The 12,979-nt window shown below is 39.3% G+C and overlaps 2 protein-coding genes across 3 annotated transcripts; one reads left to right on the top strand and one right to left on the bottom strand.

The window, feature by feature from the left end:
• The first annotated feature begins 935 nt into the window (after positions 1-935).
• Positions 936-7,601, top strand: LOC116917446 (elongation factor-like GTPase 1). Of its 2 annotated transcripts, XM_045168608.1 has the most exons (15): positions 936-1,159; positions 1,231-1,267; positions 1,377-1,574; positions 1,700-2,438; positions 2,504-2,599; positions 2,763-2,921; positions 2,993-3,144; positions 3,203-3,410; positions 3,481-3,821; positions 3,894-4,081; positions 4,229-4,537; positions 4,602-4,904; positions 4,967-5,855; positions 6,330-6,514; positions 7,254-7,601. In XM_045168608.1, exons 4-15 carry the CDS (start codon positions 2,371-2,373, stop codon positions 7,440-7,442), a joined length of 3,087 nt encoding a protein of 1,028 aa, XP_045024543.1. In that variant the 5' UTR covers positions 936-1,159; positions 1,231-1,267; positions 1,377-1,574; positions 1,700-2,370; the 3' UTR covers positions 7,443-7,601. The 2 variants fall into 2 exon arrangements, with proteins under 2 accessions (XP_045024543.1, XP_045024544.1); XM_045168609.1 differs by lacking the exons at positions 936-1,159; positions 1,231-1,267; positions 1,377-1,574; positions 1,700-2,438 and having other exon boundaries at positions 2,763-2,916.
• Positions 7,602-9,090: 1,489 nt separating this feature from the next.
• On the bottom strand, positions 9,091-11,959 carry LOC123469590. Its single transcript, XM_045168610.1, has one exon. It carries the CDS (start codon positions 10,753-10,755, stop codon positions 9,214-9,216), a length of 1,542 nt encoding a protein of 513 aa, XP_045024545.1. The 5' UTR covers positions 10,756-11,959; the 3' UTR covers positions 9,091-9,213.
• Between the last annotated feature and the right edge of the window lie 1,020 nt (positions 11,960-12,979).

Consider the following 12,979-nt stretch of genomic DNA (forward strand, 5'->3'; position numbering starts at 1 on the left):
GTTGATAGATGGCACCGGCGGCCCACCCAATTCTCCCTCCTAACAAAATTAAAATCGCAATATCTTCTTAAACGATTCGTTTTATAAAGAAAAAATTCGATGGTTACAATCGCCTTTTAAAGCTGCATTTAATGGTGTATTTTTTTTTTTCCATGAAAATAGCCCACAGTGCAGTGTTCTGCCGAATAAAGCTCTTTCGAATAAAAAACGTATTCTGAATAAGAATACGAATAAAATCTTATTCTTTATTTCGAATAAATTTTTATTCGATTTATTCTTATTCTTTATTCTCGAATATTTTTTACCTGTATTTTATTTTTATTTTTTATTCGATTATCCAAAATTTAAATGGAAAAATCGAATAAAAAATAAAGTTCCTCTAAGTTTAAAAATCTTTGTTTCCGCTAGCCGTTGCTCTTTTGTTTGGAAATATTTTTTCCGTTTCCGTTTTCTACTGTTCCATGAATCTGGATTCCGTTGATTTTGAAGTTTTTTTTGTTTGATTTGATTGGACTGGCTGTGTCACCAAAATAAAGAAATATCATTTGCTTAATTATTTACTATTAATTGTTTTTAATTTTATGATTCAAAACTCGAAACATCATCCTTAAATTAAGAAAATCATTAGAATTTATTTTATTCGAAAATTTATTCGAAAATTTATTCGAAATACGAATAAAAATAAATTTTATTTTTATTCTTTATTCTTTATTCTTCATTTTTTATTTTTATTCTTTATTCTTATTCTTTATTCGATTCAATTTTCATTTTATTCGTATTCATATTCAAATAAATTTTTCCTTATTCGGCAGAACACTGCCACAGTGACACCCTTTAACAAGGCGGGATAGGGAAACAGTCCCGTCCTTAATAATAGAGTAGTCCATGTGCAAGCAGACGATCTTAGTTTTTTTTTGGGAAATGGCAAATTGTACCAAGGCCTACTTAATGGTTAAGGCCTGTAAACTTGAATGTTCCCCTATGACGGCGAGAGGATTTGCAAAATTCCCTATCCTTTCCCCAGTCAAGAGCCAATCAGAAGAAAAAAGGAGGCGAAGACTTCGCCGTCTGGCGTTCAAAAATGCCACCTCGTAAGGATGGGAAGATAGAAAGAAAATGGGGGTTGGGACTAACGTTTGACGTCTTCAGCCAAATAATGGTAAGCATTTTGTTATTTAAATTTAAGAAATAGAAAATGCTGCAGAATTTGAGTTTCATTTATTGTTTCAGTGTTCTGGCCCTACGTTCCTTATTGGCTGGACCAAAGGTACTGGTCTTCTTATTTAAACTTAAACGCAACTTTTTCTTGTTAGACAAAATTGGTTTCAAAAATTTTCTCAAAATAACTTCAATTAATGCTTTGTTATTTTCACCAGGACGAGCGATTTCACAGAGAAAAGTGTTACATGTCTCCAGATGGGGCAGAAGGAATTCAACAAGGCCCTTCAACATGAAAGTCGAGCTTGACATCTGTCAAAGGCACTCCTTTACAAATAGATACACCGTCCACAGCCTTGACACAAACTCAACTGTGGGATAGAAAAGGCCACCACAGTCTGTAAAAAACAATAAGGGTAATGTTGTTTATGAGATTTTAAGTTTTGAAATAATATTGAGTAGTGCCCTCTCTCTTCTCAGCAATTGAAGTAAATTTGCATGTCTTAATTTGTTTTTGTTTATCGGAATTCATAAATGACAGGGTTTTTTCTTCCGCACGGCCACCTACTTCATCTGATTGCCAACTTGATAAATCTTTCCAGTCATTGCGAGAGTTATATCGTCTTGTGATTGAGGGACGGATTTGCCTTTCCCTTGGACGACCTTGCTTTGCAGTTACTTCACTCGGCACATTTAAGGCGCATCGAGGAATTACCGTGCATCTAATAGCTTCTAACACCGTTCCCTGATTCCATTCTCAACCCTTAATAACAGTTCCCTACCTTTTTTATTTCCGTTTAAGTCGTGAACACACGCTGAAACAAGATTTCTGTACATTCGACAGGTTCGAAAATAGAACGAATGATATTTATTTGATTGTCATGCATGTAAAAAATATATCCGTTTCATAACTAATTTCCCTTAATTTTTTGTTTATTTTTTCATTTCATGCCTCAATATTTATTTTTCAACGAGTTTGATTCTGAACGCCAGATGGCGAAGTCTTCGCCTCCCTTTTTCGTCTTATTGGCTCTCACAGGGGCAGGGATAGGAATTCTGGCTACACCTGTCGCCTTCATGGCAGTAGATACATGTTTACAGGCCTTAACCATTAAGTAGGCCTTGATTGTACCCACTTTTTAGTTTTCACGGGCAAACAAATCGGTCGTAGTCCATTAGTTTGTTGTAGATTCCTAGCCTTGGTAATTGATCATGAGACAGTTTAATAGTCAGAGAATAAGTGAATTGCAAAACAATCCTTCGCATATCAGGAATATATGGTAAATTTTTCATGGCTGCCGTTTTTTGAATTTTCTTTCATATAACATTTAAAATGTCAATGCAGTATTGTGGCACATGTGGATCATGGAAAAACAACGCTAGCTGACTCTCTTGTTGCAAGCAATGGCATCATTTCTCAGAAATTGGTAGGAAAATTGAGGTAAATAATTATTTCAATAATCATCATTAATGAAACCATTTTGAATAAAGAATATTGCAATTGTGAGCGCATGGTATTATAGCAATGAATTTCAAGAACACCATTTATTTTTTTTTTTATTTTCTTCCTTTCTTTTCTTTTTTGTTATAAAAAATAACTCTAGGTATATGGACAGTAGAAAAGATGAACAGGAAAGAGGAATAACCATGAAAAGCAGTAGTATTTCATTATCACATACATACAACAATGAGGAATTCCTAGTCAACCTAATTGATTCACCTGGACATGTGGACTTTTCTTCAGAGGTTTCTACTGCGGTGAGGTATGATTGTTCAAAATATATTAATATTTCTCTTCTTAATTCAGCTTTATTTTCAATTTTTTGGTCTGAAGGTTATGTGATGGTGCAATAGTTGTTGTCGATGTAGTGGAAGGTGTCTGTGCCCAAACCAAAGTTGTGCTGAAGCAAGTATGGCTTGAACACATAAGACCAGTCCTTGTATTAAACAAGATTGATCGTTTAATAATTGAAATGAAAATGCAACGTAAGGATAATGTTTATCTTGAAAAACTTGGTACTCTAAACAAATCCTTTGTTCTTAGCCTTAGATGCCTATGTCCGTATGGTACAATTGCTTGAACAAATGAATGCACAAGTTGCTGAACTTTTCACTGTAGATGTGATGAGTAAGAAAGAGAACATCACTGATAGCAGTTCAGGCTTGGAGGAAGCAGATGATTCCAATATTTATTTTACTCCAGAGCAAGGCAACGTTGTCTTCGCTAGCGCTGCAGATGGTTGGGGATTCTCGTAGGATTTTACAAAAGCAATGGCTTCTGAATATTTTTTATATAAAGCAATTGTTCCCTTATCGGATTAGATTACAAGATTTTGCGCGCATGTTTTCTTCGAAGCTAGGACTCCGTGAAGAAGAACTTCAGCGTTCGCTGTGGGGTGATAATTATTTCAACACAAAGACAAAAACTGTCACTGCTGGGGCCCAAGAGAAAGCCAAAAAGCCATTGTTTGTTCAAGTTGTATTGGAAAATTTATGGTCTGTCTACGATTCGGTCGTCATCCGTAAAGACAAAATTATGACGGAAAAGATTGTTCAAAATCTTCAACTACAAATAAACCCACGAGATCTCAAGCATTCTGATCCGAAAGTCCAAATTCACGCTATACTTAGCAAGTGGCTTCCACTTTCAGACACAGTGCTTCGTAAGTGTGATCTCCGCCATCTATATTTAACCATTCTTTGATTATCTAAGTGTACTTCAATATTTTCTGAAGGTATGGTTTGCGAAAAATTACCGTGTCCGTCTTATATGAGTGAAGCAAGAGCTGAAAAGTTGATGTCTTCCCTTTCGAAACCATTTGAATTACTTCCAGAAGCTACACAGCAGTTGAAAACAGCCTTCGTTGCATGCTCTTCTTCCGATGATGCACCAACCATCGCTTTTGTTTCCAAAATGATGGTGGTAAGATTTTTAAAAAATTTAATAAAATAACCGTACATCCCTAGAATCAATTTATGCAGTAACAGTAGTATAATTTGCTAATTTTGTACAACAAAGGAAAACTTATTACTTAAAAATTTCAGAAAAATGAACGAGTTTTTGTTTTAGGTGGATCGTCATTGCCTGCCGAAAAATAAAGTTCGGTTGTTGAGCAGCGAGGATATCGCCCTTCGTCGCCAACAAGTAAGGGAAAAACTCGCTCAGTTCACTATGAAACAAGAGCAAGGAGACAACGTAGCAGTTCAAGAACAACAAGTGAAATCGGAAGATGTGCTCGAAGATGGCCCGATATTTATAGCTTTTGCCCGTGTTTTCAGTGGGACATTGAAGCGGGGGCAGGAGTTGTACGTGTTGGGACCGAAATATGATCCCGGTGCAACAATTGATAATTCTGTTGAACCCAGCGGTGCCTTAAAAGTAAGCATTTTTTTTTTAGAAATGCAACCGAATATCTAATTGCTTGACTGTTTTATGAGTATAGGATTTAAAAGCGGGCCAATATGTTACTCGTGCCAAAATTGGTGACTTATACTTGCTGATGGGCCGGGAATTGGAATGTTTGGAGAGCGTTCCCGCTGGAAATGTGGTAGGAATTGGTGGTTTAGAAGAGCATATCCTTAAATCGGGAACGCTTAGCTCTTCCCTGGCTTGCCCAGCATTTACCGAACTTTCTCAGATGGTTATGCCTATTGTGCGTGTCGCAGTAGAACCTGCTCGTCCATGTGAAATGCCGGAACTTATTAAAGGTCTGAAACTATTGAACCAAGCTGACCCCTGCGTTCAGGTTAGTGTTTTCTTTCCGTGTCATGATGGTTATAGCTGTCTTCAGTACATTAATTATTGAAGGTGGTTCTCCAAGAAAGCGGGGAGCACGTTCTTATCACAGCTGGTGAAGTGCATTTGCAGCGGTGTCTTCAAGATTTAGAGGAATGTTACGCGAAAATTCAGATAAATGCATCACAGCCCATAGTTCCCTTTCGCGAGACTATTATGGCTCCACTGGAACCCATTTCAACCAGTAACGCTGGGCGCGTCCAAATAGAAACTCCAGGGAAACGGTTCTCAATGCGTCTTCGAGCTGTCTCCCTTCCCGAGGAAATCACTAACGTTTTGGAAAAAAATGTGGAAGTAATCAAAACTATGCCTCAAATTCAAGGCCCCGGTCATCTAGATCAAACGGAAGAAGAAATTGAAACAAATAAAAAACTCGGTTTGCAGTGGCGAAGTAAAATTACCAAATTACATCATCGATTGAATCATGTATTCGGAATGAATGGTTGGGGAGATAATGCGGCGGATAGGATTTTGAGTTTTGGTCCCCGTCGATGTGGACCCAACGTTCTGCTGAATTACACACCAATAACCTTACCCTGCCTATGGAATAAAAACCCAACTGACATAGTGTTCGAACGCGTGACTTTGGAGTGTCTCAATAGCGTTATCAACGGGTTTCAGTTGGCCACCTTAGCTGGTCCAATCTGCGAGGAACCTTTACATGGAGTGGCGTTCATCATAGAAGATATAGCTATTGCGGTCGACCAGCTAGCACCGTTATCCCATGGAGAAGATGGAGATAGCAACCATAATGGACAGTCTCAGCAACAGTGCCGTTCGTTCAGTGGCCAGATTATGTCAGCCGTCAAAGACGGGTGTCGGCGATCATTCACAAATCAGCCTCAACGGCTCATGGCTGCCATGTACAACTGCTCGATACAAGTCAGCGGCGAAGTTGTTGGTAAGTAATTTCAATGAGTTGAATCCTCTGCGTTGCCTTAATAAGTTTTAAAATCAAAATAAGTAAAGTAAATCCAATAAGCATTCCGTGTTTACAAATTTGACATCAAGTCAAGTAAATTAAACTAACCTAATGAAGGAGATGGAATTTTTAGAAGCACTTCACATCCACTTTAGTAGCAAATCTTGCAATATTGAACAACACGAGAAGTTGAGTGTGGCAATTATTCCCAAGCCCTAGTAGACGCAAGTGGTAAAAAATGTAGGAACATTCCATTCATGCCATTCCTGGTCTTGATTGTTGCTAGAATATTTTAGCAGTGTGTAGAGGTATGACAAATATTTCCATAGCAAAGTAATTCGTGTGAGTTCTACCTGTCGTCTCATGTTCATCTGAATCGACCACAAGAATGATTTGTAACTAGTGACAATCGCAAACATTATTACAAAATTAGAAACATTCTTGCAATTTTAGGCAAAATCTATGCAATCCTCAGTAGGCGTCACGGCAAAATTTTGGAAGGAGACTTGGAAGAAGGATCGGCTTCCTTTAGTATTGCCGCTGTTTTACCAGTTGTCGAGTCCTTTGATTTAGCCAACGAGATACGAAAGCAAACATCTGGTCTGGCCAGTCACCAGCTTACTTTCAGCCATTGGGAGGTACAGTAACCATCAAAATTGTTTATATATATGTTTTATTTATTTTTTCTATAGCTTATTACATAGTAGGGAATTTGGTTGTTTCAAGAGAAATGTTATAATATATATAATTAAAGTAAATATGTATAGTAGATAACCGAAAATTGGTGCATTGTTTGATTAATATTCAATGCCTAATTCTATGAAATATTCCTTGAATTAATTTTTGCTCGTTATTTTAGAAGTATTCGGTGTCGTGCCTGCTGCCTACCAATGTATTTTTGTATTAGCGATATAAATGTAAAGAAATATATACGTTTGACCAGAATATGCGGGTCGGAGTCGTGCCTTTATACGTTTAAAACGTTAAGTGAATGTGATTATTTGTATGTAGATAACCGAAAATTGGTGCATTGTTTGATATAACTTATCAGCCATACTTTTTCATCTGAGTATTAGGCCGAACTAAATATTTGCTCGTCATATTAACCAAGTCTAAGCGGTGCCAGATACTAGCTTAGGTAACAGTAGTTAAATGTTTCTATGCAAACAAATTTGTCCTTGTCGAAAAAAAGGAGGAGGATAAACATCCTCCTTCGGCCACCTCTAACATTGAGGATCTTCTAGTTACTTTATTCTGGCATTATATCTTTTTAGTGGAACAAGCAACCGGTTTTCAGAATTTGCTATAGGCCTTATGTACACAATTTTCTTCTTTTACTTTTTTTTTTTTCGTTATTTTATTTTATAATATTTTCAGGTGATCGATATTGATCCGTTTTGGGTTCCAACGACTGACGAAGAACTCGAACTTTATGGCGATAAAGGTGATTCCATCAATCGAGCACATGTTTATATGAACTCAGTCCGACGTCGGAAAGGTCTGGCTGTGTCTGAAAAAGTTGTCGAATTTGCTGAAAAACAACGTACCCTTTCACGAAAAGTTTGATTTTGAACTGTGTGCTGTCTCTTTCGTCTGATTCTTTGGTGTTTTTTTTTTTTTTACAAGCGGATGATACATTTTTGGGGGAATTTTCTTACGATTTGTTAACAGCATTCGTTCATTAAGGACTTCTTTCTACTTGTTAAAATACAGAGATTAAATTTTTCCTTAGTTTTACCCCTCTGAATGAGGAAGTTGAACATGAAAAAGATCAAAACCATGAAAATAAACATGTGCGCCCAGAGAAGAAAGGGAGATGGGTTACTCCGTGCTAAAAAACCTTGGGCAGTTTTTGCAGCCTGGCTGAAATTCCGCCATAATGGAATACGTATGCCTAATACGGTGCGATCGTTTTCTTCATGGCAGTTGCTGAATATGAGTGCCATCTCATCACATAATTACACTTTTATTGTTTGTTTTCATTTAACTGTAACGCAATACAATCAGAGTTAAAACGAGCGCGCTCTGAGCTAGAGCGGAATTCGAGTGCGCTCGCGTTTTTCGGTGAGCGGCGAGCTAGGGCCGCTCTATTTTAAAAATCGCGAGCTAGAGCGGGAGCGGATGAGTCACGAGCGGAAGCTCGTGATCGTGGCGCCATCTATCAGCCAATATTTTCACCAAGTGTAATTCGTCAATTCCAAAGCAGAAAACAGGAGGCTGACCTCTAAATCTAAGGCAATGGAAATGGTAAGTGCAAATATAAGTCAAGGCATGGCTGACCAAATCACGCTATCAGCCTCTGGTGGCTCTGAATCTGAATCAGAATCAAATCATGCAAATTCCTCGTAAGTAAAAAAAAGTTATTTTCATAGTGAATCAATGTAATGTTTCCCAATGTTGTGTGGCTGACTGGCTGTATGTGTAAAGGAGTACACGACGTTGTCATGTTGTCTCCAATACGGAAAAGTTTAATTTAATGCGGCGTCTTTACTCACAATGTCTTGTATACTTAGCAAGCATAAAACAACACGCACGCAATAAATAAAAAGCCGTGTATTATAAACCCATTTGCGACAGGTAGCCGTAGAATAATTAAACAAGCTCGTAAATTGAGGGAAGAAGACTCATGACACTTTAAGGTTACCAATGGGTACTAACTTCAAGGCATAGACGTAATAAAGTAATAGTCAATCAGCTACTTAGTGATTACTTAAAGGGTACTTATTCTGCGGCTTGCAAGAGTTACGGTAGCGGGCTCGGCGGGAGAGCTGCAGAGGCCTAAGTTGGCACACGGAAGAGGCAGAGTAGATCTGACTGCCTTTTGGGAGTTTGCGGTGGCTTTTTATATGTTAGTTATCATCCCGTGGGGGACATACGGGACAATGTTAAGGTATAGGCGGACAAAATCGGGCGGTATCGGGCGAATTTGGACGTCACGAAGAGGTATAGGCGGACAAATTCAAGCGGTATCGGGCGAATTTGGACGATTGTTAAAAATAGGCCGGGCAGTTTCGGGCCGTTTCGGGCAATTCCCAACAGACAAAAATATATCTATTTTTAGCTACGGCAGGTTAAGGCCGTTTTGGGCGGCTTTGGACAAATCATAAAAGTTTCTATTTATAACGGGCGTGCCGAGACTTGTTCTCTCCGCTTGTTATATTTTCTAGAAAGTCTAATAACTAGGTCAACTAGTGGGGTGTTAAGTTAAGGGGAGTTTAAGAAATAAGGTCTTAGTTTAATTCAGCAAAAATAAAAGGGGCAAGAAGGGGCTTCGCTTGGCGTTTCGTTACATCGCTCCCCGTCATACTAGATTGCGTCCCGCAATCCAAAAGAAAATTCAGGGACCTGTGGGTCGGCTGCTTCTCGGCTGGTAAACCGCCGTAGGGGGAGGACGTGGGGGCTTACAGCAACATTTCCATATCAAACCACAAAATCCGAGGGCGTAACAAACACGAGCGATCAGTAGGAAAATAGCGATGAGCAGTATGATGAATGAGTAGACTTTAAAATTCTCGAACCAATTGGTAAAGGTTCCGAGACCTGCTTTCTCGGCTGCGGATACGACGATAGCCGATGTCCCTGTAATTTGATTGGGGACAGTCAGGGAATGTTCGTTCATGGAGGCTGTGATATCGGCCATTATATCCATTGGGCTAATGAGGGCTTCCGTATAAGCGGGGTTTGTTTGATGTTGATATTCGAAGAAGTTGACGTCTTGATATCGGAAAGCGTCAGCCAAATCACGCTGTGGGATGACGACGGATGCTTCGACCGGTTGCCACGTGTTATTGCGATAGGCGTGAGGTTTGTCGTTAAAATTCACGATACCTCCAGCCCAGTAGCATGGCGTAAAAGCAGTGAGTTCCCAACCGGACCGGCCAATGGTGAAATTGTTGAACCGCGGTTGAGGTCCACAAGTGGTTGTATCCGTCGTGAAATTTACTGTTGTAGGGGTGCATTGTAGGGCTGAGACGATGTTTCCGGTGGCGATCAGTTTGATGCATTGCCGAAGACCCAGCTGTGCGGCTGCCAGCCATCCATTGTATTGGGCAGTTGACACGGCTTGTGCGTGCTTAGCACGTCGTTGGTCACACTGCATGCTCTGGATGACGCGGATAAGTTCATTTTCGTGACGGATGGCGGCGTCCTCCAAATACTGGATTCTTGCGTTTTGTCGGATGTTGATATCTAAAGGGTCATTTCTTTTTGTCACAATATCCTTGATGATGGATGGTACGGTAACTGCGGAAGGTCCCAATGGGTATTTAATGATGAACAAATGGTTGTCTCCGATCACGGTCCAACTGTCTATTTTTTTGTCGCATTTCACGGTTTGGCAGCGTGACGTCAACCGTACGTGAAAGTCCAACTGTTTGGAGTCGTCTTGGAGGATCCAAGTCCCGTTCGTTGAAGATTCGTACCAGAATCCCACGCCTTTCTCTAATTGTCGGATTACGATATCAGTTGGTTTTCCGTAGGTGTCGATCCAAAATAATGTTAGATGGTTATGGGATAGAGATCCATGAGATACGTTGGTTTTTCCTAGTGGCGTGTTTATCATGTCTCCTTCGTCAATTCGGGAAAGGACGACTTCTTCTAACATACAGTTGACTGTAACCACAGTGGTGGTTCTTAGCCAATAACCGAAGTCCTCCGGTTCTTGGTTAAATATCCATTTGTTTTCTGATTTCATCATTGGGCTCTCGTTGCATCGCCTCGATTGTCTCATGATATCACACTCTACCGCCGTCGTTTCCATGGCGATGCGTTCCGGAACGGTAATAACTTGTCCTACGAAATTGATCGTGATATGCTTAATTGATTTCCATCTACCACAGATGTATCCCGGGAAGTTAAAAGCTGCCTTTTTGTCGGTCATGACTCGATAGTCGACTTTCGTATTCGAATTGCGTGGGGCAGGTTCGCAGGAGCCATCGGAAAAATGGAGGAGTCCGACTCCGCTTGGTTTGTTGCAGTCGCCTGTCGTGGTCTGGAATGCATTGGTCGAGGAGAGTAGTAGGAGTAGCGCGGGTCGGCATAATACTTATAAGGTTGGGTTGGACACATACATGGAGAACAATGGGGTAAACCGAGCATATGGGGCCGTATACGTTGCTATGCCGCTGAGTGGTTGAATATTTTTATCTATCTATATCTTAAACATCCTATCTTACATGGGATTATTAGTATTAGGGGTTGATGTTTGGGTAATGGAAGTTACAGGGGGAAACATGGCGTTGTCGCGGGGAGGGAGGGGCAATGGGGGAAAGTGAGTAAGATGAAGATGGAGGGAGAAGTGAAAGATGGTGAAATAGACTGCCGCAACGTACGCTTGCATACGCTGTTTGTATCCGGTTTTATTCCCGACATCCTAAATTGTGGGGGGGAGGGAGGTGGTTGTGGTGGGAGTTCGTTTATCGGGGGGTTTACGCGAAGAAAAGCGATTCACTATTGCAGGAGCGTGCAGAAGGGTAAGGAGTGGGGTTGGGCGGGTTATAGTATCGGATGGCTGAAAATGTAGCCTATTGAATCGTATAGCTGTTGGAGCCTTATCCGTTTTTATCGGAAGCATCCTATGGTATGAAGGGGTGGGGAACAGTCTACGTGACAGTCGTGTCACGGAGGGTTATTATGGAAATATGGCAGGTTTATTTTTCGTTCACCCTAGGAGTGGGAAAAAGGAATACAAGGGGAGTGCTATATGGCTATATGAATAAAAGGGGTGAAAATATCATAGAGGGCGCACCATATGGTTGCCTGGGGCGTTTCCCCGAGATATATGTACGGCAAAAATTTTTACGGGATGGAAGTTGGGTAAGGGCAGAATGAGCAAGGGTGATATAGAGCAAGGAGATGGGGAAAACGGTAGACGAGCTTAGAGTTCGCGTATCAACTATAATTTTATTGCAAGTTTCATCCGCGTTTATCGGGTTCATCCTATATGATGGCCGATACGGACTTTTGGGACCTTATGCAGCATTAGTAGGGTGGCCCCCGAAAACAACACACCAGTTATACTTTTACTTTTAGATTGGGTTCCATCGGTTTCTTTTGTAACTATATATCATGGTATTAGTATTATTATTATTTATTTTTTTTTTTTTGATTTTTTTTTGATTTTTTTTTTGTCTGTTTGTTTTTTGTGTTTTTTTTGTTTTTTTTGGCTTTGTTTATCCTCATTGATTTTGTTTTGTTTCTTTTTTTTTGCATTGTTCTGTTTCTTTTGCTTTGATTTGTTTTTTGTTTCAGTTTTAGTTTTATTTTTATTTTTTTTCCTTATTATTATTTTTTGTCTTTGCTCTGTCTCATTTTGTGCATGTGTATGATTGTTTCTATTTTTTTTTCCAGACAACTCTTCGAATGTGACTCATTGATCTTTTGGGATAGTTCACAAATGAATTGTATTTTTAGCCAATTCCAACATTTTTTCTTTCCTCTAGTCAAGGTTGGGCTGTAGATGATTCTTCAAGTTTGAATTTTCTAGTGCTTGTGGCAAGATCAAACGTTATAATACGTTTTTCCGTAAAGCTTGTTCAAAGTTCCATCGATTCTTTATTGTGGAAATGAAACTCTTTTCGTAAAAATTATTGAGCTTCCTTTGATTGCTTCGAAACAAAGCTCTCTGTTTTAACAACTAAATTTACTATGTCCATCCAGCGGGATCCCATTGCATTTGAATGCAACATTTCTTTAACCCATCGTTTCAATTCTTACTGGCCTTGGCCCGTGTAATAAGGTCAAAGTTGAAAAGATTGTTTCTTTTCGGTGTCGATAGAAGTTTACTTTTTATTTCAATTCGTATTTTTTTTTCTTTTTTTTCTAATTACTTTTTTTTTCGAGTGTCCCAATCTAGATTCTGTCGCAATATTTTAATAGTTTTTTTTGGAAGCGAAATATTTGTGTTTTTTTTTATATTTTATTCTAGCCGTTTTCTTTCGTTTCTGTTTAAAAAATTAATTTTGAAATTTCCTTCAGGGAAACGAATTCTTGACCTGGAGATACTTTGCCTGCCAGTTGACAAGATAATCGGTTTTCCTGAGTCAAACTAATTCACACGAGTCCGAGCGATTTCTTTTTTCCGCAAAAAGAAATATATTTTTCGT

This window comes from Daphnia magna, linkage group LG2 (genome assembly GCF_020631705.1).
Source record: "Daphnia magna isolate NIES linkage group LG2, ASM2063170v1.1, whole genome shotgun sequence".
Taxonomy (NCBI): domain Eukaryota; kingdom Metazoa; phylum Arthropoda; class Branchiopoda; order Diplostraca; family Daphniidae; genus Daphnia; species Daphnia magna.

Bases quoted from the DNA above. Each gene is read 5' to 3' on its own strand.
- LOC123469590 (XM_045168610.1), bottom strand. From the start codon at position 10,755: ATGACCGACAAAAAGGCAGCTTTTAACTTCCCGGGATACATCTGTGGT.
- LOC116917446 (XM_045168608.1), top strand. From the start codon at position 2,371: ATGAGACAGTTTAATAGTCAGAGAATAAGTGAATTGCAAAACAATCCT. The intron at 2,439-2,503 runs GTAAATTTTTCA...ATGTCAATGCAG, and splicing joins TCGCATATCAGGAATATATG to TATTGTGGCACATGTGGATC. The intron at 3,145-3,202 runs GTAAGGATAATG...CTTTGTTCTTAG, and splicing joins AATTGAAATGAAAATGCAAC to CCTTAGATGCCTATGTCCGT.